The 27968-nt window shown below is 33.6% G+C and overlaps 4 protein-coding genes across 5 annotated transcripts; all 4 read left to right on the top strand.

Annotated features, from left to right (window-relative positions):
• Positions 1 to 1211: 1211 nt before the first annotated feature.
• LOC114712524 (calcineurin B-like protein 3) lies at positions 1212 to 6159 on the top strand. Of its 2 annotated transcripts, none has more exons than XM_028897079.1 (10): positions 1212 to 1336; positions 2536 to 2599; positions 2679 to 2833; positions 3144 to 3226; positions 3424 to 3483; positions 4513 to 4621; positions 4796 to 4848; positions 4936 to 5016; positions 5151 to 5263; positions 5917 to 6159. In XM_028897079.1, the coding sequence occupies exons 3-10, from the start codon at positions 2710 to 2712 to the stop codon at positions 5972 to 5974; spliced, it is 681 nt and encodes a 226-aa protein (XP_028752912.1). In that variant the 5' UTR covers positions 1212 to 1336; positions 2536 to 2599; positions 2679 to 2709; the 3' UTR covers positions 5975 to 6159. The 2 variants fall into 2 exon arrangements, with proteins under 2 accessions (XP_028752912.1, XP_028752911.1); XM_028897078.1 differs by having other exon boundaries at positions 1259 to 1336; positions 2531 to 2599.
• Positions 6160 to 11444: 5285 nt separating this feature from the next.
• LOC114712494 (L10-interacting MYB domain-containing protein-like) lies at positions 11445 to 11907 on the top strand. The gene is made up of 2 exons (XM_028897039.1): positions 11445 to 11627; positions 11776 to 11907. Exons 1-2 carry the CDS (start codon positions 11445 to 11447, stop codon positions 11905 to 11907), a joined length of 315 nt encoding a protein of 104 aa, XP_028752872.1.
• An 11199-nt stretch (positions 11908 to 23106) lies between these two features.
• Positions 23107 to 23955, top strand: LOC114712493 (uncharacterized). Its single transcript, XM_028897038.1, has one exon. It carries the CDS (start codon positions 23107 to 23109, stop codon positions 23953 to 23955), a length of 849 nt encoding a protein of 282 aa, XP_028752871.1.
• Positions 23956 to 26166: 2211 nt separating this feature from the next.
• Positions 26167 to 26748, top strand: LOC114712489 (uncharacterized). The gene has a single exon (XM_028897037.1). It carries the CDS (start codon positions 26320 to 26322, stop codon positions 26746 to 26748), a length of 429 nt encoding a protein of 142 aa, XP_028752870.1. The 5' UTR covers positions 26167 to 26319.
• Positions 26749 to 27968: the final 1220 nt, after the last annotated feature.

Raw genomic sequence — 27968 nt, 5'->3', positions numbered from 1 at the left:
CCACAATTAGGTTTTACATTAAGAACTGAAGGAGTATTACGGTACATTTGTAACGAATCTCTTAGAAATCAAATTTGATATGGATTGTTGACATTTTTTGTGGTAGATACTATTCAACTACGAATAATTATAAAAGCCAAAATTTCAAAATCTCAGAGTTTGACCTTGATTTATGAAATTTTAGGCCTTTAATCACTCATTATAATTAGAAGTATTAAATATAACAATACAGATGATAGTTGGAAAAAAAAACACAATACAAATGACAAGTTTTTTTAGGAATAATTGGTGATAAAATAAAAAAGTCTGTTTTAATTCTAAATGTAAGATCTCAATATATTTTATTTTTAAAATTTATAATTTTTTTCTAAACACTCAAATATTAATAGTTTTCTTTTTGAATCAATGAAGTAATTTCCAATTCAAATGATTAAAAGGTACTATTTTTTATGCAGACAAAAGTTAAGCCAAGTTGTTTATATTTATTAGGTCACGTTCTTCAATTATATTTGTTATTTTGTTATTGTTAATTATTCAAATGTGCACAAGCACTTATACATTATATTTGTAAATTTTTGTATCAATTTATATAATATAAATTAGGATTTGTAAATTTTTATGGGAACACTTGTTATTTTATAGTTTTTGGTTATAAAAATACATATGTGCAATTATAAATTTAATTAGGGAATATCGACACCTTTTTTTTTTTTAATTGTCGTTTGTTAAAATTTATATGTATACTTATAAAATCATTCATGAATTTAATTTAATTGACATGGACAATTTAAGCTAACTTCTATACTTTTGAGAAATAAATAATTTAATTAATGTTCCTTTTATGGTGATTATTTTTCTTAATCTTTATAAATTAATTATTGCCTTGAATTGGATTGGATGGGGGTATTCTTCTCCTACATACCAACTTAGTTAATAATAACTCATGGAAGTACTGAAATTATGAGCTGGGACATGCCTGATTGCCTGGCACCAAGTGGTTGCTTCACACAATAATTCTGTCCTTTTCCTTTCCTTGTAGGTGGAAATATTGGGTGAATGGTGAATATAAAATTCATTTATAATTTTATATTTATTTCCCACTGAAAAAACAATGATCTTAATAATTATCCTTACTTTGTGCTTCTCCATTTTTATTCTTTTTTATTATTATCAATCTCTGTCAATGGCTTTTGCAGTTCAAGTTGCACACTTATCTGTCTTCGCCCATATCAGATACGTCACCTTCCCTCTAGGAGAATCGCTTCGACCACCGTGAGTTTCAGGGAAGAGCGAAGTAACAGCTTCAAACGGCTGAAATTGTGTTATCGAAGCAAAGGTAAGATTTTTCCTCCTTACATTCCTCGTTTGATTGCAGAGTATGTGTCAGCATGGGATTCTTGAATCTTCTCATCATTTTCCTTCTTCATAGAATTTTTCTTTTTTCTATTGTGGGGGTCCAATAGATCGATATTCGATAATTCTCGATTATGCTGGTCTGTGATTGCCTATAATTCAGAATTCAATCGCAAGCAAAGTTGCTACTTAGAATCTTCTCTTTGTATCAGAAATGAATTAATTGATCCAATGCTTTTCCTTCCTGATTCTTATTGGAAGTTGGATGTGGGATCATGGATCTGTTTCTAACATATTTCCAGTTGAATTCTTAGATCAGGGGCATGGTATTTTGGGGTGTTGGTAGTGCTTTGTTTTTTTTATGAAATTTACCTGAAGAGTTGCTCCTTATATAGAAGCTATAAACGTGGAAGTTCCATCGGTTTTATGTGTAGTGAACAAATGCATTTATCAAAACATAAGGTTTTAGGATGTTGTGTCCTGTCTCTGTTATCATTTTGGTTGCATTTGAGAGCACAAAGCATGTTAAAAAGTTTTAGACTCTGGCAGTAGAAAGGTGGTCTAAAGATATCATAGGTTTTGAAAATGATTTTTCTTCTGACTTCTGACTGTGCTAATTAGCACAGCTGCGAATCTTCTATAGTTGATCATAGATGGACTTCAGTCACAATAATCTGTGCAGAATGATTTTTCAATTTCGGGTTTGAAAATTGTTATTGAATAGTTTTCGAGGTTTTATCTTACTCCATTTATCTTTGGGACTAGTTTTAGTCAGTTCTCCTTTGTTATGTCCTTTTTTTTTTTGGGGGGGGGGGTTACATCCTATGTTATGTCTTTAATTCTCGAATTTTATTGCGCAAATTTAACATCCATAATTTTATACGTGTTGTGCATACAATAAAAACAGCGAAGAATTATTTTATTTTTTCTTTTCTTTTCTTTTTTTTTTTTTTTTTAAAAAGAAAAGCTACATACATGCCTTGCTATGCTTCTGAGAACAAGGAAGAAAGCAATACACAAGTAACAACTATTGAGTTCAAGTGCTTTCATCTGCTCCTAGTTAACACATGGAACTCTTATTGTATAATTGCTTTTGAGTACCCTTTTTGCTTTTCAAAATATTTGGATGTGATTGATTGGTTTTCTATCTTGATTCACAACCCTAATATTGTTCCAGTGCAGCCTAGAAGAGTTTACAAATCTCAACAATTTGGATTGATCAGCTGATATTGGAAATGGTTAAAAGGTTTTCTGGCTTTCACTCATGACAACTTTTATGAAAAGTGAACTAAATGGAATATCTAACTTAATTCCTTTTGGAACAGTTATGGAGTGTTTTGATTTGCTAGAGATACCATGTTGTACTGCGTAGAGGGACTTAAGCGTCTAGTTGCTTCTGCATTGCGTTGTTGTGACCTTGATTTATATAAGCAGCCGAGAGGCCTTGAAGATCCTGAACAACTTGCAAGGGAAACCGTGTGTATGTAATCAACTTAATTTTATGCTTGCGATATCTTAATCCTCACTGCTGTTCTGATGAAATCAAGTTTTAAATGATTTGTGAGCACTGTGTTTCATGATGAAGCATAATGATTTATGATTCTGGGGTTCTATTGCCTTTTCAGAGCATGTTATTTAGTGATGAATGCATGAAAACTGGAAAAAGAGAAAGAGAACCATATGGAAGACAAATTATCCTGTTTGTGTTAACTTTATGCCGTACCACTCTTTGGAAGTAATCACCAAGTGTTTGTGCTGAAGATAATTATTTCATTTGCACTTGTTTGCAGTTAGTGTAAGTGAAATAGAAGCACTCTATGAGCTTTTCAAGAAGATTAGCAGTGCCGTGATTGATGATGGGCTGATTAACAAGGTTGGTTTGTTTTTGAACATTTGATAATTGATCTAATCATTTTTTCTTCCTTCAACTGAATAACTCATAAATTACATCATTCTTCTATTTGATGGTTTTCTTTTCCCACAAAAAACGGTCTAGCTTTCAGAGTTTTATTTGAAGTTCTTCATTTTTCCCGCCTCATAATATTGATATGTTGTACATACCAATTGCAGGAAGAGTTTCAATTAGCATTATTCAAGACAAACAAAAAAGAGAGTTTATTTGCTGATCGGGTAAATCTTTTTTACCCGTTCTGGATCTTCAAATACCTGTACTTAGATCCATTAAACTCTTGATGCTTTCATCGTGTCATGTAATTGTGTTAGTATGGCACACAAGTTGGATCCAAGGAACATCTTTTGGATCTGTTAGTAAAATGAATGAAATTTTTTGTTGTCTTCCCTTCTTCATTACTTGGTTGCCACTGTTGGCTGTTGTTAATTCTCACTTATGCCAATTTCCAATTATGTAATCTATTTCTCATCCATGACGTAATTTTGGTTCGTTATTCATCAAAATTGTTGTCACAAACATAGTCAGACCTAATCTCTGCCTCCATCATGTCGCTTGTTTACGGTCCTTCCTGGACCAAAAATGCTGAAGAATGTCATGCTGTTATCATGCTTGAGTTTGGATGTTCAAACTCTTTCTAATGTGGTTTTGGATTGAGATTGGTGCAGTTTGTTATTTCATGACCTCTTCTATTTGTGGTTAAATTCTTAATTGTTGTGAATTATATGCCAAGGGGGAGACAAGCTGTACATGCATATGTAGCATTGCTTATATGTACAAGGCAACTAACTTGGTAGTTTTTTATTTACCTACTAAGCTAATAAAAGCATACAGCATATCATATGGCTGCTTTGTTATCCCATGCTTGCATAGTAATGAATTAAAGTGGTAAAAAAAAATCACTATGTTTGTGTTTTATGCTGTTGCTAATTTGCAATCTTGATTATATGAGGTGCAACTGTGTTGTTTATTTTAGCTAATTTTGCAAGTGGAAAATCTATATTGTGTATCTTGAAGCTTAACTAGTAACTTTTTAAAGTTGTGATAGGCCCTTATTTGGATGCTGTCTTAAATGCTCCTTTAAGATTTCAATTGTTTTTGAAAAAGTTCATCACTACTTTAATGCTTGCAAAGCACACTTCCTCTGCTGGTTTATACTACCTCATAATGATGTTTTTCCTTCTACATATGTGTGTCTGTGTTCATATTGTTAGCATCTCATATATGCTTCCTGTGATATATTCTACTAGGTGTTTGATTTGTTTGACACAAAGCACAACGGGATACTAGGTTTTGAAGAATTTGCTCGTGCTCTCTCCGTTTTCCATCCAAATGCCCCTATTGATGATAAGATTGAATGTATGTTATCAGAAACCGTTGCTTCTTTTGAGATCCTTTAAGGCTGAAGTTGCTTGCATCAGTTTGGATATACAATTTAAATTCGATTCTTATATTTTAAGTTCGATTCTTATATTTTCTTAGTAGGACCTTACCCACAAAATGAAAACTAAACTCACATAATTCATGTTCTAGTTTCCTTTCAACTGTATGATCTCAAGCAGCAGGGGTTTATAGAAAGGCAAGAGGTAAAATGTTTTCTTCGATATGCTTTTCAAAAAATCCATTCTTTTCATCTGGGGTAAGGCTGATTGTTATTTGCATATTTTGTGAAGGTGAAGCAAATGGTAGTGGCTACACTTGCTGAATCTGGTATGAATCTATCGGATGATGTAATAGAAAGCATAATTGATAAGGTGCTTCCCCATTATTTTCTTGCAAGCTCCCTTATTGTATTTTGCATGAGAGTCTTCATAAAGTCGTGTTCCTTTTTATTAGTAGTGAAAAAGTAAGTACTTTTTTGTTTCATCCTTTTTCTTGATTTCTTCAGACTTTTGAGGAAGCAGATACAAAGCATGATGGCAAGATTGACAAGGAGGAGTGGAGAAACCTTGTTTTGAGACATCCATCACTTCTAAAGAATATGACCCTTCAATATCTCAAGTAATGTCGAAAATATAAATTTTATTTTGCACGTATGTTTGAAATCATTTGAGTTTCTATTTAGCCAACTTTTTAAGGATTCTGTCTTCTCCAAACTGGAGTGGACTAGCCAAAAATGCTCACTGATCATTGCTGGCATGGAAGAAATGGGTGTGAGTGAGATATCCAAGAAGGTCTCTGCTTTCTTGGGAAATTTTAAATTTAAGAAGTAGTTTAGCATTTTTAGGCCTCTTCAAACTTGATTAAAGTAGAATTTGTTATAACCATAAAATAATCTACTACCGGGGAAAAACGTTGGTATTACCAAAGTACTTTATATTCTTCAAGTTGTCATTGAAGGACAGGTTTGGTTGGTTGTTCAGATTTTAGAATTAGTGTCCTTAAACAAAAACATCGAACTTTAAATGGCATAAAATGATAGGGGTATCTCCTTGAATATTCATCTGCACATGAATTTTATGCGAGGTTGCCTCGTACCCAAGTCAGATTATTAAACAATAAGTGAATTACTTTTGTTTTTCTAGTTTCAGCAGAATGAGGTTTGATTGATCATTGGCATAACTTGCTTTTCCGTGCATGATAATGCTGTGTTCCTCCTTCACTGAACTTGTTTTTCCTGGTTCTATAACTTGCCTTTTCATGCGTTTGAGCAGGGATATCACCACAACGTTCCCCAGCTTTGTGTTCCATTCACAAGTGGATGATACATGAATCTACAAGTATAACATTCATCATTTGCTTGTGTGCTTTAAAGCCACCTACTGTGTAAAAAAAGAACATAACAGCAAGCTTTGCCTTTCTTTTCTTTTTTTAAATTTTATTTTGTGCCAAGAGCTTGGTTACCTTACATTGGTTATATATTTGATGATGATGAAGATATTTGGTTTTGGAGATTCGTGTTTGGAGATTAGGCTTATTCAGCGTATATTTGATTCGTTGCCTGAAACTTGCAGATAATATCATTGTTTCTTTCCTTGAATCAGGGATTAAAGTGGTTAAAAAGAACCATCAGTTGTTGGGATCTTTGGGCTGAGGTATTTTTCTTGGGCAAGAATCTTTTTATTTTTTTTGGTGTGTGAGTAAACTACAAAATGTCTTGAATTAATTTTGCTGGAAGTGAGAAGAAATCCAATATTCCAACACTTTAACCTGATTTTAATTAAAATATCTTCTAATAATTTGTCCAAGAAACTCAAGAGACAGATATTTTAATTAGAGAAATAAATGTCATTTTTAATACTTAACGTATGACATTGAAATAAAATTTTGAAAATTTATTAATATCAACATTTTAATGGAAAGCATTATTATGAAGGGTACGTCGCTATTTTGATCATTAAATACAGTACATTTAACAAAGAATTGGTTTAGCGGTGTGAAGTCTTGTAATTTGAGACCCAAAAGAGATACTTTCATAAGGAGCAAAAGCCATGAAACCTGAATTGGATTAGTCCGTTACTTGGATACCTGTTATTATAATCAAGAAAAAGCATTGAATATCATATGATAATATCAACAAAAAAAAAAAAAGAGTACATTCTCATGGTAATGTATGTTAGGAAATTTCCTTTTACAATATTATTAACAATTTAAGTGATTTTTAAAAGAGAGTAAGAGTAATTTATTCTAAAACAGAAGACACAATAATAACAAGCTTTATACCACTAAGAAAGGAGTGTTATGAGGACTGCATGATATTGGTACACTTTATCTACAACCAAATCTTCCATATACCATTCACTAGTAAATCTTAATAACCTTCTTAGGGCCTGTTTGGATGCCCTCAAAAATCATGATTTGAGAGACAAAACCATAGTTTGGATGGGATGTCACCCCAACAGTATCAGTTTTGGAACAATAATTCGAAACCATTGTTTTGGAGCCCAAAATCATGATTTCAGGAGAAGTGAATCCATTCTGCTTCTAGTTCAAATTGGAGAATATGATTGTATCTGTCAGAGTAGATCTCAATAATAATATGACTTTAACACCCCTCAATTATTTTTTTTATAAACATTTAATCTTATATCTTATAAATATATATACACACTAATTATTTATTAATTATATTATCTCATGTGTTATTAATTATGTTGGTAAAAAATATATTATTAACAATTTTATTCCTTCAAATTAAAATATATCATAAAATCTATTTTTTATGTAATTATCATATTAATTTATGCTTTTTTTTGGTAATTTGTATATATAAAAAGTGCTTCTGATAACAACCATCCAAACACTTTCACTTCTCAGAATCTATTCTCCTCAGAATTTATTTTCCAGAAGCTATTTTTCAAACCATGGCTTGGTTTTATCCAAACACTTATGTTCTTGGTTTTCCTTTACATTCTTAGAAGGGCTCCTAAATATTCATATCAAAACGTCTACTATGGCAAAACAAATACAGCATATACAAAAAAAAATCAAGCATTAGGGAATGTACACAATATTGGGAGGACAAGACCCAACTCAAACACACACCTCAGCCTTTATACTTGCCATAATATGCAATTGAGAAGAAAAGGCATTTTGGAACATTCTATATTGATGGTAACCATAACAGTAACCTCAGCAAAACAGTACATTTCTCTTGGCCCTATTAGGCTAGGAAAGAATACAAACAATTCTATTTCCAACTTTTAGGCTTCCTAATCACAGATCTATAATTAATCCACCCATAACATCATTTAATAACTCTTCGGATCACTTGCAAGCAAAAAATAGTTGATTCATAGACTCATATTCATTATTACACCTTACAATTAAAGAAAACCAATACATTCCTTGCATGTGTTCTTTGAGATAAGACACGTAAGGAATGAATGTTTTGGCCCCCACGCAAAAAGGGCTTCAATAAACTTTTTATAACCTGCTGTTACTGTGTATATTTGCCATGAGGATTTGCAATCCAATTACCATTCTGGTAACCTTGCACAAATTTGGTTCTCAAATTCATCAGTTTCCTCCAATACCGACTCACGTTAGAGGGAGCGATGTAGGACCACTTATTCTTCCTTTTCGATAAACATTATTCACACACACACACACACATCTTCTTCTTTTTTCTCTAGGAGCCCATAAAAGCTTTGCTACGACAGCTTGATTCCACAATTTACCGTTACGTAAATTCCCGCCACCACATGTTTTTGAGAGGCAAGTATGATGTTCCCAAGAGAGACAAGAAAATTGGTCCTCCCCTCTTGCTTCTTGCCCATAAGAACCTGCACAATTGTTTCCCACCACCAGTAGCCATTTACAGTCTGTTGTTGCATATCATTCAACTATCAATTTCAATCAACTTTCAATAATAATAGATAGTATACGTTAACAATAGAAATTTGCGGTTTTACAACAGAAATACTTGTTTCCATAACATTAAATTGCTATTTTCTTGCATAACTCTAATTTGCAAATTTACAATCTGAATACATATTTTCACAACTGCCAGTTATCATTTTTCAGCACATCACCCATTTTAGCACATTCACCTATTCTCTTTCATTTCTCCCTCCCTAAGTTCCTTTAACAACGTATTACGGTTAGTGTTCACCCATTCTTCCCCACTTTTCAGAAATCACTAACACCTCATGTTTATTAATTTCAAGGAAGAAGAAGATAACAATCTCTCTCTAAAAATGAAGAAGATAACAATTCCTCTCTAAACTTAAAAGCTATATCATATTTTTTTTCTCCCTCACTACCTCCTTGCCCATGTATTTAAACACTTATTTCTATATTATTCAACTATCACAACCCACCTGTGCTCAACAAGTCAGCTCAACAGAAAAAATATTTTAGAAAAAATAGTTCACCTCACACACGAAGCTCTCTTTTTTTCCCTCTTTCTTCTTCCTTTTCAATAGATAACAGTTCACAGGGTATTTTTGTAAAATGGGTTGTGCAATTAATTTCAATTTACCCCTTGGGCCCTTCAGTAAAATTTTAGATTTTTTTGGAAGACTGTCTGAAATTAATTGCCAACTATAGTCCTTAGTTGAAATTTTCCCTTCCAAAATTCGTGTAAATTTGAAGAAGATTGTATTAACAATATATATATATATATATATATATATATTTATATATAAGAATTTCTTCACCGTCTCTAGCACCACACCTTTGCAGCTTCTCTCTCATCAGCTTGGGTGTATTTGGGATAGCGGTGGTAGAAGTAACTTTTTTTCAATCTGACTTCTACATAGAAGTCAGATACGGTAATGTGATTTATATTTAGATTGGGTTTTTAAAAAAAGTCAGTTTAAGAAGTTGAAATTTGTTTGGATGATAAATGTAAAAGTAAGTTTGAATATAAAATTATTTAAAAGGACATGAATTTTTTTAAATAGTACATATCTAATATTAGATATATATAATGTGACTATTTTTTAAAAAGTAAGGAAAATAAAAATTATTAAAAGTAAATAAATTTAATTTATTATTAGAAAGAAATTATATATATAATGTGACCATTTTAAATGAAGTAATAAAAATAAGGAAATTTAATTTATTGTTATAAAGAAATTATATATATAAATCACAAGAAACAAAGTGGATTGGGGTCTTATATTTAGGATCAAAATAAAAATTAAACAAAGTCTTATATTAAGGACTGGAGATAATATTAAGAACCACCTCAAGTGGCTAGGATAAAAAAAAAAAAACGCACATCATGCATAAAGTATTCTCTCTCCTCCCTCACTCATGGACCCCACCTATCCAAACTTGCTATGGAGAAGTAAGAGTCCGTTTGGGATCACGTTTGGGCCCCCAAACGTGCGTCCCAATCTGACTTTTGGGGTGATTGTGATTTTGGGTGTTTGGATCTGCGATTATCTTATCTGACTTGTGAGCCTCAAATGGGCTTATGGGAGAAGCTCATACAAGGAGCTTTTTTTCCGAATGCGTAGCTGAGGTTGAGAAACCGTTGGAGTGTGTTTAATTTTTTTACCTAACTAACCCTCTGCATGTATTTTCTCTCACTTCACTTCAGCTCAAAGACAAAAAATAAGACGCACACACGCACTCAGAAGCCACATGACGCTCTGAAGCTAAACTCCTCCCAACATCTGCTGCCATATCCTTGCCGTGCGCCCGCCGTCTCCCGCCGTCTCAACAGTTCAGGTTCTAGTGTGGTCGGTCGTTCAATTCTTCCAACGTCTCATCAGTTCTTTCCTTTGTTCGTTCAGTTCTTCTAGCGTCGCCATCTGTTGTCTCTGTCGTGTCTTGCTGTGTCTTCGCTTTGTCTTGCCGTCTCATCAGTTGTGGTTGTTGTGTGGGAGTGGCTAGACTGTGGTCGTTTGTTCAGATCCTTCAAATACCATCGCCGTTCATCTTCTTCCTCTGTTCGGTTGCAAGTGTCGCCGTCCGTTTTCACTGCCGCCATATCGCATCTGCTCCAAATCCACACTGCTCAGAGTCTCCTTCGTTCACTTGGTAAGAGATACGCGATTTTGGTCCCAGATCTGGTTGTCTTCGATTGTTCTTGGCTGCCGTCGGACCCATTGAAAACATTCTACCCATGGTTGTTATAGGAGTGTTGATATGATGTTCTTGCTATTAATCTGATGTTCTTTCGATTAGTGTGGCCTGGCTGTCGAACTTGGTAGTAGCGTAGCAGGAAGAACTGACCTGGTAGTATGATTTATGTGGTTTTTTGGTTGTGTTTAGTCTGTCTTTCCTGTTAGTTATTTGCGACAAGGTCAGACTCGTAGGCGCATTTTAGTTTGAAAATTTGAAGATTTGTGTTTCTATTTATTTGTAGTTCTATGTTTCTATTTATGACTTGTGGTTCTGGCAAACTGACTACCCCTTTGCTGTTAATTATTTGCCACAAGCTTCGAAAAGTATACGTTTTTTAGTTTGAAAATCTGAAAATCGGTGTTTGTAAAAAGTGGCGTATATATTCATCAATAATGCTTATTGTTGATAAGTATGTTTTACAAACCTAAATATATATGATTTTGAGATTATAATTTATAAATATTATATATATTAGATATTTCCTCTCATATTTATTTACAAAAGAAGCATAATATTTCTGCATTGTTGGAAGAAAAGTGCTCTGGTTCACTGTAAATCCCTTTTGCATTCTTGATTGACATTTTTTAATAGAATTATGAACAAAGAAAAAAGTAAGGCAACATGGGATACAAGCACCACAGAGGTGTTACTTAAAGAATGCATGGAGCAAATCTACCAGAAAAATCGTCAAGGAACATCATTTTCAAAGCCTGGGTGGAACAACATTCACTCTGCATTCAATGCAAAAACAGGAAAATCATATGAGAAGAAGCAATTGAAAAATAGGCTCGATAGCTTGATTAAGGATTGGAGGACATGGGTTGATTTAACCAAAGAGACTGGTGTAGGTTAGGACCTTATAAACAATACAGTGGTGGCAACAAATGAGTGGTGGGAGAAGAAAAAATTGGTATATAATTGTTGATCTTGAGTTATAAACTGTGTTATTACTTGTTATAGGCTTTTTATTTTTGTTGATTGTATTCTTACAGGAGAATTCCCAGTATGAAAAGTTTAGGTACCAGGAGTTAAAGTTTGCTCATGAATTAAACACGATATTCAAGGGTGTGATAGCATCTGGAGAGGATATGTTAGCACCATCTTTAACCCAACCTCAGACATAAGAGGATGATGAAGAGAATGTGTACAGAGTTGATACAGATCTCTTTGAAGGATCGGGGGATAGCGAAGAAGATCTTGGAGGTGCTAGTATAGGAGTTATAGATGAGATGGCAGGCGTCAACTTAACAGCAAATACTGCACCTAGTGGTTCAGGAAGCCATGGGAAGAGGAAGAGAGGTGAAGGGTCTAGCAGGCAAACAAAGCAAAAGCTTCCAGCTTCAAGACAAATAGCGGATTCAGTTAGTGAAATAGCTACTGCATCTAAGGATAGAGCTGCAGCTCTAAAGAAAATAAAAGAGGTATCAATTTCTGAGGTTACGGCCGAAGTGCTCTGCCTTGAGGAAATTACAAGTAACTCTGATTTCCAGAACTGGTGCTTAAGACTTCTATTGCACAAGAGTGTTCGGGAAATGGTTGTTTCACTAAAAGGACAGCCGGAATACTTGGTTGCATGGATACAGGATATGGCATACAATCCACCATCATGGCTGAAACCCCCGCCTGCTTGAACTATATTTTAGGACGCATGTTATGACTTTATTTTGTCTAATTCGGACCAGAGTTGTTATTATATGTTTTTAAGTTAATGTTTGTGGAACTATGAAATTATGTAACTTGTTGATTGACTATGAATGTTTTGAATGTTTTTAAGTTACATGTGTTATTTATAATGGTAATTGCAACGTATGAATGTTTTTAGACTAATTTTTATGTCTTTGCATGTTTAACAGAAAGAAATATTTATTTGCACATACCTAAAAATATTTATTTGTCGTTTAAAAAAATTCTTACAGTTGAATTTAGCCACACTCATAGATGACATTATCTATGGCAAATTAGAACAATCAATTTACGTTTGAGTGGATGGAGGAAGATGAACAGTCTGAAGAGGAGTCGGAGGAAGATGAACAATCTCAATTGATTTCCTTTTTAGATGAAGAGATAACACAATATGAAGAGGTAGCTATATTGGTGAGTCAATATGTGATGCCTTATGTGTGCAAAGAGCCACGAAGAACTAGTCAGCAAACAGGTAATTTATGGGTGCAAGAAATTTTGCGAGATCATGAAATTCGGTGTTATGACATGTTTCGAATGGAAAAAGAAATGTTCATGCGATTATGCTCTAAACTGGTCGAACATGGTTTACAAAATTCTAAGTATCTGGGAGTGGAAGAAATTGTTGGTATGTTTTTAAACACTGTTGGTCATGGACAGTGTAATAGGATGATTCAAGAAAGGTTTCAACATTCAGGAGAAATTGTAAGCAGGCATTTTCATAGAGTATTACAAGCTTGCCTTAGTCTATCCAGGGAATATATCAAACCACTCGATGCTATGTTTTCTGTAACTCACCCAAAAATAAAAAACGATAAACGATATTCGCCATATTTCAATGATGCAATAGGAGCAATTGATGGCACTTATGTACGATGTGTGGTGAGTCTTTCGAAGTAAGACAAATATATCGGGAGAAAGGGATATCCGACACAAAATGTCATGGCTGTATGTGACTGGGACATGTGCTTCACTTTTGTGTTAGCGGGATGGGAAGGTACTGCACATGATGCTCGTGTGTTTAACATTGCTGTCTCAACTCCAGCCTTGGATTTCCCTCATCCACCTCTAGGTATATTTTCAGTAGCTTCAATTTTAATTATATCAAATTCATTTGATATTTTCATTAATTTCACAATGTCAACATAATTTCATGATTTATTAGGGAAGTATTATTTGGTCGATGCTGGCTATCCAACTCCACCAGGATATCTTGGTCCGTACAGATGTGAGCGCTATCACCTTCCAGACTTCAGGCGACAACCGGGATTTGAAAATTGTAACGAAGTCTTCAATTACTACCATTCAAGTTTGAGGTGCACTATAGAAAGGACTTTTGGGGTGTGGAAGAATAAGTTTCGCATCTTAGACAAGATGCCAAGTTACAAGTATAAAACTCAAGTCCAAGTAGTTTGTGCTACAATGGCTATACATAATTTCCTTCGAAGTAATTCTGAAACTGATAAAGATTTCATAGAAGCTCAATCCGAAGGTACAATTGACGAAAACAATCATGATGAAGCTGGTGAGACATCCTCTTCAAATTTACCTAGATCAAGACAAATGAATCATGTGCGTGACACAATCAGAGACCAAATTGTATTGAGCATGGCATCCGATTAGTTGTTTGATGTATTTAGTTTAAAAATGCTACGTATGTATGACCTCTAATTTACATATTTATCCATTACATATATTTAATTAAGTATTTTATTATTTTTCAATTTCCTTCTAGTAATAACTTAATTTTTTTTATTTTTAATAATTTTATTTTCATTACTTTATTTATGACAAATAGTCACATTATATATATAATTTCTTTATAATACTAAATTAAATTTATTTACTTTTAATAATTTTTATTTTCCTTACTTCTTTACTTTTAATAATTAAATATCTAATATTAGATATGTGCTATTTAATAGAATTAATGTCCTTTTAAGTCATTTTACATTCAAACTTACTTTTACATTTATTATCCAAACAAGTTTCAGCTTCTCAAACTGACTTTTTTCTAAAACCCAATTCAAACATAAATCACATTACGCTATCTGACTTTTACTCAATCTGACTTCTGGAAAAATCAGATTGAAAAAAAGCTATTTCTCCACCTCTAATCCAAACACACCCTAAGACGTAATGAATTTGAGCTTTTGGAAAAAAAGTTCTTTTTAGACATAAGCCCATTTACTGCCAACGCCACTCCAAACATGACATTTAAACAAAATGTTGCTTTTTTCATCATTTTCCGGTGGAGAAGTTGGTTTGGGGGATATATCCACCTTCACCAAAGGGCTTCTCTCTTATATCTTTAGGACTTGTTTGGAATAGTTTAGGAATAGTATATAAGTAGTTTTTGCATCATTATTTATGAAATATGAGATAAGTATGTGAAAAGAGTTTTATTTCCACTTATATAAACATGCTGAATCCAAATAAGTCTAGTCATTCACTATTCATTACTAAAAAGTTTGTAAAGGTAGGTCTTTGACCTTTTTTTTTTTTTAGTTTACTTTGTCCAAATTTCTTGGTTTCCTTTTTCTATTTTGTAAATATTTTGTTCTTCATTCTTTGTCATAGAACTCTGTAAATGCTTTAGATCATGCCTTGCTTATTGCTTTATAATTTCTTTCTTGTTGTTCAATACCTTTTCCAATTTTTCCAATGTTGATAGTTTGCTACACAAGTGTAGGGCTTTGAATCATTATAAAAGATGCGTACATAATGTATTAGGACTATATGTATACATATATACTTTAAAAATAGTTCTTATACTTTGTGACGTAGGCTTAGAAAGTATCCATTTATTATTTTTCAGACCAAAGTTATATTTAGTCTTTTAATTTTATATAAAATTTTATTTTAGTTTCTCGATTTTATAAAATGTCTATTTTAATAATACAAATACTGTTAGTTTCGTTAATAAAAAAAATACTAACATTAAAATTTTAAATGTTGATAAAAACATTAACAAATGGTGATATATTAATTTTATTATTTTTTTTTGGTAAAATAAGTTTACTGTTTAAAATAAGAAAGATTGACACAAAAATCATTATTGAAGACTAATAGTATTAATGTTAAAGAACTAAAAGAATGCTTTATGAAATTAAGAGATCAATTAAAACCTTGTACAAAATTAGAAGATCAAAGATACATCTTTGCCCTTTTTTTTTTAAACAAAAAGAGTATCCATTTTATTCTTATAATTTGCTTCGCTTTTTTGGTGAGCCCTTTTAATTTGTATAATTTTTAATGCGGCCTCCAACTGGCATTTACAATAGGGAAAATGACAGAAAAATGACGGTTGAAATTTGAAATGACAAAATGGGTATACAAGTAACTGAAATGACCAAATGGGTATGGGGTATCAATCTGGAATTTTGTCAATTCGGTAGAAAGACTAAAATATCCTCAACTTCTCTGAAGATATGAACTGTAAAGAAAACAATAATATACCAGAAGAGAGAGAGGTTGAGAAGACGAAGCTAGAGCAAGGGTGGAAATCTGGAAAGAGGGAAAAGGTAAGCAATTTTTCTGTTAAAACGCTAGTATCACCCGATTTCTTTGTTGCTGCATGCTCGAATGGGGATGGGTCTGTGAGTGTAGAGAGTTTGGATGAATAATTTGACCAGGACGAGAGAGTGACGCGTCGTAAATGGAAAAATGGTGACGACAAACAATAAGCACGAGGTGGTCAGTGTTGTTAAATTCATTACTGAAATTGTAAAATCCTATATTTAAGTTGTCAATGGAGTAAGTGGGTGTGTGTATTTTTTGGGTGTTTCGAAAGATAAATGAAATTGATTATTGGGTAACTAAAATATTGATTTATGCTTCTTTGTTGCAGGTTAGCAGGCTTTGATGACATCTGACATTGGGTCTAACATTGAGGAGTAATTTTTTTGGTGTAAATAGAATAACTTTTGAACCCTTAATTTTTTGGGAGAATAGTTGATAGAGAGGTTATCTTTTTGTAAATGATGTTAACTGGGTAGGATATGTTTGTAATCTGAATGACAAGGAAACATTAGGTGGTGGTTTAATCTTAATGTTAACTTGTCATTTGAATACAAGTTATGTAACTTCTGTCATAGGCGTACTGGTTTTTGGTAAATATTATCACTTCAGTAGTCAATTCCATTATACATGTAGTAAAGTCTGAATGTTAATATAAACATATCATAATGTTCTTCAGGTGTACTTGTATGCTATTTTGTCAACACATTTTTACCATTTGCTTAATTCCCCCAAGGGAGATGGCGGAAGTTGTCAATGGGCATGACCAGAGTGGTTAATTTGATTACAAATGTTGTTACTCACATTACAAATGTTGTTATTATCATTATCGGGGTAGTAAAATTGGCTGAAAATAGATGTTATTTGAGTTTGAAAGAAATGAGTTAACAAATGGCAATAGCGAGATAGTAACTCTTATTGCAAAAGTTGTAATTCACGTTATAAATATTATCATTATCATTATTAGGGTAGTAAAATTGGCTCCAAATACATGTTAAATTCATTTCACATTAACCAGTTGCAAATGGCAATAGCAAATTGTAACTCTCATTACGAAAGTTGTAATTCACATTACAAATTTTGTTATTATCATTATCAGGAGTGTGAAATTAGCTCCAAATATATATTACTTGGGTTTGAAATAAACGAGTTGCAAATAACAATAGCGAGATGATAACTTCATTACAAAAATTGTAATTCATATTATAAATGTTGTCATTATCATTATCGGAGTAGTGAAATTGGCTCCAAATACATGTTACTTTGGTTTAAAATAAACGAGTTGCAAATGGTAATACGGAAGTGGTCACTTGCATTACGAATGTTGTTAATCCCATTACGTGTGTAGTGAAATTTGGGTCCAAATAGATGTAATTTGGGGTACAAATAATTGAGTTGCAAATGCCATGACAGAGTTACAACTTTCATTATGCATGCTGTAATTATCATTACTTGTTTAGTGAAATTATTCCAAAAAAGATTTAAATTAAGCCAACAAATATCATAACTTACAACCTACAACCATAAGTCAAGTATTTTGACAATATCTGAACACTACTTTCACAAATACTATATGTTTAATTTACGTAATCTTTACTACTACCACAGATGCTGTCTTTTGGTCAGTGTGGTGGCTTCATTTGATGAAAACAAGCTCAATGCTTTGTCATGTCTTGAATTAAGGTCATGATTCACTAGCCACCACACGAATGCATAATTCAGTAACTTGAAACTGATTTTTCAGCTCCTACTTTGAGCTCACAGGCTGTAAAACAATCTGATTCAAACAGCACAATCATAATTCAGCACTTAGAGACATAAATCATTATGTCCAAATCATTTTTAATCTCTAGCTCTTCAATCCTCAAACCAACAGTTTTTTTTAAAAAAAAGAAAGAAAGGAAAATCAGTTTTATGCCTCGATACTTTAATTTCACAAGCATCAATTCACAAGCAATAACCCATATACTCATATATATACAAATATTTTACAAGTATTGAATCAGCTTTTAACCTTCAAAACATTTCAACTAGCAATAATATATAATCTGTAAATTATTTTCACTTTCAGAACATGCTAATATATAATTCAGATTCATTAAACAGTCTCTGAACACTATTATATCAGCTTCTAAATTTCCAAAACTTGAATCCTGCAACCTCAAGCATTAATAGCCCCAGCAGCAATGAACACACACACATGCTTGTAAGATGACATGCCATAGCCACTCACTACCCCGATAATGATAATAACAACATTTGTAATGTGAGTAACAACATTTGTAATCAAATTAACCACTCCGGTCATGCCCATTGGCAACTTCCGCCATCTCCCTTGGAGGAATTAAGCAAATGGTAAAAATGTGTTGACAAAATAGCATACAAGTACACCTGAAGAACATCATAATATGTTTATATTAACATTCAGACTTTACTACATGTATAATGGAATTGACTACTGAAGTGATAATATTTACCAAAAACCAGTACGCCTATGACAGAAGTTACATAACTTGTATTCAAATGACAAGTTAACATTAAGATTAAACCACCACCTAATGTTTCCTTGTCATTCAGATTACAAACATATCCTACCCAGTTAACATCATTTACAAAAAGATAACCTCTCTATCAACTATTCTCCCAAAAAATTAAGGGTTCAAAAGTTATTCTATTTACACCAAAAAAATTACTCCTTAACGTTAGACCCAATGTCAGATGTCATCAAAGCCTGCTAACCTGCAACAAAGAAGCATAAATCAATATTTTAGTTACCCAATAATCAATTTCATTTATCTTTCGAAACACCCAAAAAATACACACACCCATTTACTCCATTGACAACTTAAATATAGGATTTTACAATTTCAGTAATGAATTTAACAACACTGACCACCTCGTGCTTACTGTTTGTCATCATTTTTCCATTTCCGACGCGTCACTCTCTCGTCCTGGTCAAATTATTCATCCAAACTCTCTACACTCACAGACCCATCCCCATTCGAGCATGCAGCAACAAAGAAATCGGGTGATACTAGCGTTTTAACAGAAAAATTGCTTACCTTTTCCCTCTTTCCAGATTTCCACCCTTGCTCTAGCTTCGTCTTCTCAACCTCTCTCTCTTCTGGTATATTATTGTTTTCTTTGCAGTTCATATCTTCAGAGAAGTTGAGGATATTTTAGTCTTTCTACCGAATTGACAAAATTCCAGATTGATACCCCATACCCATTTGGTCATTTCAGTTATTTGTATACCCATTTTGTCATTTCAAATTTCAACCATCCTTTTTCTGTCATTTTCCCTTTACAATATGGTCATACAACTTCTTACCATATAACGCCCAAGAATATGCTATCTAAAACTTCTCCATTATAACCATAAAACACTCAATAAGAAAACAAAGTTATGATTTTTGCGAAAAGTACTCGATATGTAACTAAAAATTATCAGGTCAATTTCTAATTGCCAAAAAAAGTCAATTTGTTTTCAATAATTTTACATTTTAGTTTAACCAAAAACATTCATTTTTTAAAAAATTTACCCATTATATTTGGTCAATTATCTTTGCATTAGTAATCGATAATTTAAACATGTCATTCACAGGGTAAAAAATGTCAGTAATGCATAAATAACAAATGTAATTTTTTTGTCAAGGTCAAAACATGCAATTTTTTTAAGGAAAATTGGAGAAAAATGCCCATTTAAAAAGTTAATTATAGAATGAGACTTAAACTTATGAGGTTCTTTTGAAGAAGTAAAAAAAGAAAGAAAATTGTCACAATACTCTTAATGAAATACAATTTGGATCAAGCATATGCAACTAGAGATCAAAGATATGTAATTAGGATTAGCGATACACAATTAGGTCTTATATGCAATTAGGATTGAGTATATGCAACTGGAGATCAATGACACGCAATTAGGATTAATGATATACAATTATGATCAGTGATATCTAATTAGATCATATATGCAACTAGACATTTTCAATATGCAATTAGGATCAAGCATATGCAACTTGAGATCAAGGATATGCAATTAGGATCAGTGATATGCAATTAGTTTCTATATGTAATTAGATATCCTCAATATGCAATTATAATCAAGCATATACAATTCGAGATCAAGTATATATCTCTCAGGTTATTTCGTTTTTTCACCTCTCAAACTTATTGTTATCTAAAATTAGGTTTCATTCTACAATAACCTTTCAAATTGGATTTATAACCAATTTTTCCTTTTTTTTGCGTTGTTCAAAAATTAAACAAAGTGTTTTTTTACGCTATAAAATACACATAAATTTTATAATCAAATTCGCATTTTAATTATTCTTATAATATAATGCAAAAATCAAATAATGGTATGCTTCTGCCAGAAACTAACCGAGAAAGATATAGAGGGGGAAGCACTTGATTATGATTTCACATTTGATGAAAAATCAGGTAATAATAGTATTAAAAGAAATTATCAGAAAAAATTGCCGCTTGCAAAATTATTACTCAAAGATCCTGAAATTTGTTCAAGGATCTAATTGTAATCTATCTTTAGTGTGTGCAATACTTCTTTAGTCATGTACAACTAATTTTCGGTCATCTGCAACCAATTTTCAACTACATGAAAAATGGAAGAGATTTGCACATAATTGAAGATATATTACCCATAGTCAAAGATGAATTGCACTCACCCAAAGCCTAGGTCCTTCAGCACTTTTGAGCAACCAATTTTGCAATCAGGGGCTCAGATACACCATTGCTTTCAAATTATCACCCTTTGGTTTTCCCAAAATCTACCGTGACCAATCCAAAATCTATATTTGAGTTAAAATAAGTAGAATGGTTATAAGTTCATTTTGCTGCGGCATTACATCTCATAGTTAAAATCAAGCAGCAGGCTTATTGACTAAACCAGCCACATCAAAAAGAAGATTGAAACACATCTGTCACCCACTGGTACGTGAAATTGTAATATCAGAGAAAAGATGAGATTGAAAGGAAGAATTAATTTGCCTCAATAAATATATATACTGCATAACTCCCAAGATCAATACATTCTCAATAAATACATAATAATACCGTTTAAGTTGAGAATAAAGAAGCGCATGCTGTATATACATACATATATACTACAATAAGGACTTTTTTGCATTCATTTGTTAAACCCTTTGACTGTAAACACTGAGTTTCCACTGGAAAACACAATAGAAACAGCAACGACCTCCAGTGAAAAACAGTGCAGGTCAGGAGCTAACTCCATTTTATATAACATGATATCAAGTGGAAATTTCCATATCCACTTGCCTAGCTTGGTTTACTCATCATGCTTGTTTAAGCTATCAATCTCTTCTACTGGGTACAATGAAGCCTTAAGATGTGTAGGAGCCATCAGAAGGCTCTGTAAATGTCTTCATGGTTTTCCATTTTCTCCTAGCTACCTCAATAGTTAGCTTTTGGGATAGGGTTCCATTGGGCATCTCATACCACTCAATATGACTACTAACTTCGTGCAGTCTACTCCTTTGAGTACTTCTCTGGACCTCTACATTTTTCAAGAATGGTCCTTTAATTGGCTTAAATAGGAATACAATTAGGTCAGGAGTTTTTGCGCAATCCTCAGATAAAAGCTTCTCCACACAATATTGCAGAATAATTCTCTCCAATGCGGAATGCTCAGAACGCATGGAGGACTCTAGCATCGTATCCTCATTTTCCACCCAATTAGATGCTCCTCCCATGTCCCTTGTTCCATAAAAGCATTCATCTCCAGCACCTAGCTTCACATATTGGTGCTGACTTTTAGAGCTAATCTATTATTCTAGTGACCATAAGCTTTTTGGCATTCTGAATGCCTAATCATTGTAATGAGCCTCCTTCTTCTCTGACATGTATGTCTGTGTGTGGTTTCTAAACTCATAATATCTTCTGTAAACTTGAAACCTTAGAATCTGCCATGATGTGTTAACTAATTCACATTGCTCCAGGGAATGAGGAAAAATTCCAAATTTTGGCGGTGCTGAAAAGTCTCTAGTTTTCTCCATTATTACAAAACACTAAACTTAAATCTATGAGTGGATGATTATTAGAACCCAAAGCAGAGAAATAGAAATAGTTCTTGAAAGGCTGAAGAATCTTAAAATCTGGACATGAAGCAAAAGCAGTTACACTTACAGCCCTTTCTGGCATGCCGTTAGAAACTTGAAAATGAGTGAAGGTCCAGGGTATGCATTGGTTTCTTCTTGCAATCTCTCTTCCATCTCATGGCATCTGTCACATGAAGTTTGATCTTTCCATTGCTCTTTTTAGTGCTTGTGTATTTTTCCTCCATCCTCAACCCCCACCCGATTTTTTTCCCCTTTAATAAAGCCATAAGATGAAGACGGCCAGTCATGTTGGCATGTCATAATTTGTCTCTCTTCTTACTGGCAACATAATAAACAATACCGGAACTTTTCCATTTTCAGTAATATACACTCTTTTATGAGATTTATCTGTTTTTATTTATTTATCATTTTTTTATGTGATTATGTTCCATCCCAGTACTGCAAATACATCAGTGCCAGCTTCCTGTTTATGACCATCTATTTTAATTAAAGGACATTGAATTAGGAAACCTCCATAAACATCGCCATCCATATATGACCATAATCTTTGAAGATGGAGAGATTCCCATTTTCTTTAAAGCCATAGTTGTTGGCACTGCTACGCATTCAAATTCTTTGAATACACATTATTTACTCATAGAAACAACCCCTCCCACAGACATGAGATCCATATATGATGCTCATGCCCATGGTATGCCTAGTTGGAAATCACATTTCTAGTTGAGATGGAGGAGACACTGCCAAGGAATTTGAATCTGCGGCACGTGGATTCTTGTGATTCCCCACCCAAAAACTGATGAATGAGTTAGTAGGTTTGCTGTGAGGGAGGCACTGAACAAACAATGCCAATGAAAGTACAGAGAATCATGTTAATATGATATTACGTCATGCCCACATGTGGAGAGAAAAATATTCTTCTTGTCTCCCTCTATTCTTTGGCTATAAAAGAAGAAGATGCTCAACTTTGAAACTCACAAGTTTAGAAGAAATTACATTTCTCATTTCCAAGTCTTCTAATAAAAGAAAATGGCAGCCATTTCTCATATACGCTCTAATAGCTTTCCCTCTGCACCTCACCCCTTTGTATCACAATTTGAGGAGCACCTGAACAGATTAAAGTCTTCTGATTCTGCCTCTTCTTCATCCTCTTTAAGCCACAAACTCAGTGGCTTGCAGGATTTACAGGACTCTTCTGACAAGTTTCTTCAATTGTCAACCACCCAAGAGGTCTTAGCACGAGATTTAAGTCAAAAATGGGTTGATGAACTACTAGATGGGTCTCTAAGGCTCTTGGATATCTGTTGTACTGCTAAAGATTGTCTTGTGCAGTCAAAGGAGTCTGTACGCGAAGTTCAGTCAGTAGTTAGAAGAAGAGGAGCTGAAGCTGCATTCACTACTGCGGTTGGAAATTATTTGGCTTCCAGGAAGAATGTGAAGAAAGCAATTAGAAATGCCTTAGGGAATCTCAAAGGAATAAGAAATCAGTTTACAGTTTCTTCTGAAGCCAAAGAAAATGAGATGCTTAGCATGTTGAAAGAAGCAGAAGCAATCACCGTGAGCACATTAGAATCTTTGTTGTACTTCATCTCCAATCCAAAGGGACAATCAAAACAAACCAGCTGGTCTGCAATTTCGAAGTTGATGAAGCCAAAAAGAGTAGCTTGTGACTCGCAAGAAATAATCATAAATGAATTTGAGAAGGTAGATTCAGCTCTAAAGTCTCTCATCAGTCAAAAGCATGCATCCACGAACAATTTTCAAGGCGATTTGGAAAATTTGGAGACGTGCATTCAAGATCTAGAAATAGGAATTGAATGCCTTTCAAGGAAACTTATCAGAAACAGAGTTTCCCTGCTCAACATCTTCAACAACTAGTTACACATATTATTTAGGATAACCTTGGACACTCAAATTCAATTTTCTCCCAGGAGTGTTTCATACTTGTACATGAATGGGATTAATGATACAGTTCTTTTACTGATAAAAATGCTATTTTATTACTGAATATATATTAACTCAGGATCACACCATTGTTATTTGGTCATCCATCTTCTTTCTAACCTCCAAAAAAAAAAAATCTCAGTTTTTCACTGCTTTTGTTCTCCGTTTAAGAATATGAGAATAATTATTATAACCTGGAAATTCAGCACAATTTTGGGAAATGGGAATTAGGAAGAAGACACTATGTCTTCATTTATTCAGTCTGAAAATATAACATTATTCCATATCTGGTTTTACTTTACAGACATGGTTTTATTTCTGTCACAAACTCAGACAGTAAAATCATAAAGGTTTAGCAAGAGCATTAGTCGAAGAAAATAATTGGCAGCCATAGTTTTTATTAAAACCGACACGTGCTTCTATCTTTCAAGCCAACTCAAATGAAAGCAACCGGACAATATTTTATTGCTTTCACATTTAAGAGTAATTATCCCATATTTTTATTAGCTATAAGTGCAATAAACAACGTGGTGGTTATTTGAAAGTACAAGGACAAACCTATAAGTAACTAGTTATTTTCTTTGGTCAACTACCGACGTCCTACGTTAAGGGACATAAAGGTATGATTATTGCAAACGTGGGGTTGAATAAAAATATGAGATCTGAGTTGGATGTTCCTATAAAGACATTGTATTGACATTTCGGAGATTATTTGAAGATCAGACCTACATTCATTGAGCAACAGAAAGCAGTAAAATCCCAACGAAAGAGAAAAAATAGAATGAAAAGGAATACGAGGACTCTATAGGTTGCAAAATATGAATGTCCTCTCCCACTTGGCTTATTTTTACAGCCAAGTATATACTCTCAAATTAGCATCCTAGCATCAATTTTGTGACCTCTCTCAAGGTATCTTCAAGTTGCCTCTTCATAGTCTCTGAAGATAGTTTACTGATTCATTGTCATCTTCATCAGACGAAGCTGGCTTCTTAATTCACTCACTCTTTAATCATCATGAATTTCAGTTTTTACCTTGGAATCAGCAAAATTTGGCATTGGACTTGTGGTAGTCATAAGCAGCCGCATTTGATAAAGCTAATATGTTTTTGGAATAGAATTATGAGATGGATGAATGGCAGAATGGCTCCAACATTAACACCTCATCCTCTGATTATCCGTCTCATTACCTTCGAAATAACAGAATTGGGACATCTTCAGTTTTCAAGTTGACATCTTTTTATGATTTTTTTATTGCCTTATCTCTATATTAAAATGATTATATCTCATCAGGGGAGCGTCCACTGAAACAGAGTACCTAACAGAGCCAACTTCTGGCTTGTCTTTTTAATTATTCATTCAACTCATCTTATGGATTCATTGCTCCTTAATTAATGAACAATGAATTGAGACAACTGCATAACATAGCCATCCATATTTCACCAATGTTTGATTCCTATTTCCTGTAAACTACAGCTGTATGTATCTTCCAGGCATACAAGTTCATAGAACACAGATTATATTACGATAGAAACAACTCTTCCCACAGACAGAAGACCAAATTTTGATGCCCACTCCAATTGCATATGCATTATTGTGATTCCCGTATCAAAAACTAAGTAATGAGTTGGCCAATCTGGGGCATGGGAAGCATTGGGCAAACAACGTAAAAGCAACTCTAAGAATCATATCAAGAAGATATCATTGCATGCTCACTTTGGGACATTTGAAAAAGAAAAATATTCTTTTTGTCTCCATCTTATCCTTGGATATATAAGGAGAAGATGCCTACCGCTGAAACACACAAGAGATCAGAACAAACCGTATATTCATCATCTTGTAGCCTCTATTTTCTGAGAAGATAAAATGGCATCCTCTGATTCAAGCTTAAAGAGCTCTTTACATATAAGATCTAACAGCTTGCCCTCTGCACCCCACCCTCTTGTATCACAATTTGAGGAGCATCTTAGCCGATTGAAATCTTCTGAATCTGCCTCTTCTTCCTCTTCTTCATCTCAAAGCCACAAACTCAGTGGCTTACAGGATTTACATGATTGCATTGATAAGGTTCTTCAATTACCAACCACCCAACAAGACTTTGCAAGAGAGTTCAGCAGCAAAACCTTTGATGAACTACTTGATGGATCTGCAAGGCTCTTGGATGTATGTAGCATAGCCAAAGATTTCCTGCTTCAATCAAAGGAAAGCTTGCAAGAGCTTCAGTCAGTCATCCGTAGAAGGAGAGGTTCAAAAAATGGACTTGCGATTGCGGTTGGCGAATACTTGGCTTCTAGGAAGAAGATGAAGAAGGCAATTTGTAAGGTCTTGGGAAGTTTCAGAGGAAGAAAAATGGATCTCATAGTTTCTTCTCCAAACAAAGAAAATGACATGCTTAGCATGCTAAATGAAGCAGAAGCAGTCACCATGAGCACATTAGAATCTTTGGTGTGCTTCATTTCTGGTACAAAGGGACACTTAAAACAGAACAGATGGTCAGCAATCTCCAAGCTGATGCAGCCAAAAAGAGTTTCTTGTGACTCTCAAGAAATTGGCACAAATGAATTGGAGAAGGTAGATGAAGCTTTGAAATCCCTCGTCAGTCAAAACAATCTTCAAGGCGATTTGGAAAATTTGGAGATGTGCATTCAAGATCTAGAAAGAGGAGTTGAATGCCTTTCAAGAAAACTTATTAGAACTAGAGTTTCTCTTCTCAACATCTTCAACAACTAGTTACACAAAATATTTAGGATAATCTTGGACACTCAAATTCAATTTTCCCCATGAGTGTCTCACACTTGTACATAAATGTGATTAATGATACTTTCCTTTTGCTGAATATATGTTTTTCTTCTTTCCAGCTTTGCCAATGTCAGTTTTTCAAATGGACCTAATATTGGTCGGCGATCAGAACGTACACAGATAGAACCTATAATAGGTTCTCGAATTTTTGTCCCCTGTTAGTGAGGGGGGAAAAAATCTTGGGATTAATTTGAGTTAGAAAGGAGAATAATCTCAATTTTCTTGGTCAACCTGCTTCTTAAAGCAAATGAAAAGGAACAGTAGAGGATTATTCTGTTGTCTCATTTAATCTACCAATTAACCACCCTATTGCTAGGTTTCTGCTTCAAATAAATTCTATTTCATTTCTAAGAGAGAAAGCAAACAAAACGAAGGACAAAGGAGGATGAGTAAAACATAATATTTAGTATGTTCAGCAAACCCACTTTTGTGCCACCCATGGGATTCAAAGTTTGAATCTTAATCATATCTGCCAGCCTTGCAATTGTCATTAGGTTGATAATTAAATAATGATCATGAAAACTTTATAACTAATCCCAACAACTAACTAAAGTTTAATATGAGAAACTAAAGTCAGAAGATAACCTTTTCCTCCTACCAAATTACCACAATAATTGAAAATAAAATAGTCCTAAACCCATGCATTTTGTTCAATTATTCTAGTCAATTTGAATCCTTACCTGCTTTGTCAATATAACAAATCCTGCCAAGTTGATTAAACAATCAGAACAACTATAATTGCCTGCACATGCATGGATAATTGATTCAAGTTCTATCCTATGAGTGTGCAATGAACAACGTGCTGGTTAGTTTGCTTTAATTTCTAGTTAAGTGAAAGCCATAGAAGTCAGTCCATACTCAATATATTAGTTATGATTTTTGCCCACTCGTGCAGCAGATAAGTCACACTTATATGAAACCTCTACTTGCAGGAGATTAATTTATATAAGCATGACATTACCTAGAAATGAAGCAAGATATGGCAAGGTCACTTATGATCTGGATTAAATGAAAATACAAATGTAATTTTCTGTAATGGGATTAAAAAAAATAAAATCTGAGCTGTAATGATATTTTACCGGAGACGCTGGATTAAAAATTTAAAATTTCTGATGTAATGTTGGATCTGAATCTAAACCTATAAGCAGTCG

This window comes from Neltuma alba, unplaced genomic scaffold (assembly GCF_004799145.2).
Source record: "Neltuma alba isolate B1F8T4 unplaced genomic scaffold, ASM479914v2 tig00011367_pilon, whole genome shotgun sequence".
Classification (NCBI taxonomy): Eukaryota; Viridiplantae; Streptophyta; class Magnoliopsida; order Fabales; family Fabaceae; genus Neltuma; species Neltuma alba.
The sequence above is the reverse complement of the archived record's forward strand: the minus strand, read 5'-3'. Positions and strand labels throughout refer to the sequence as shown.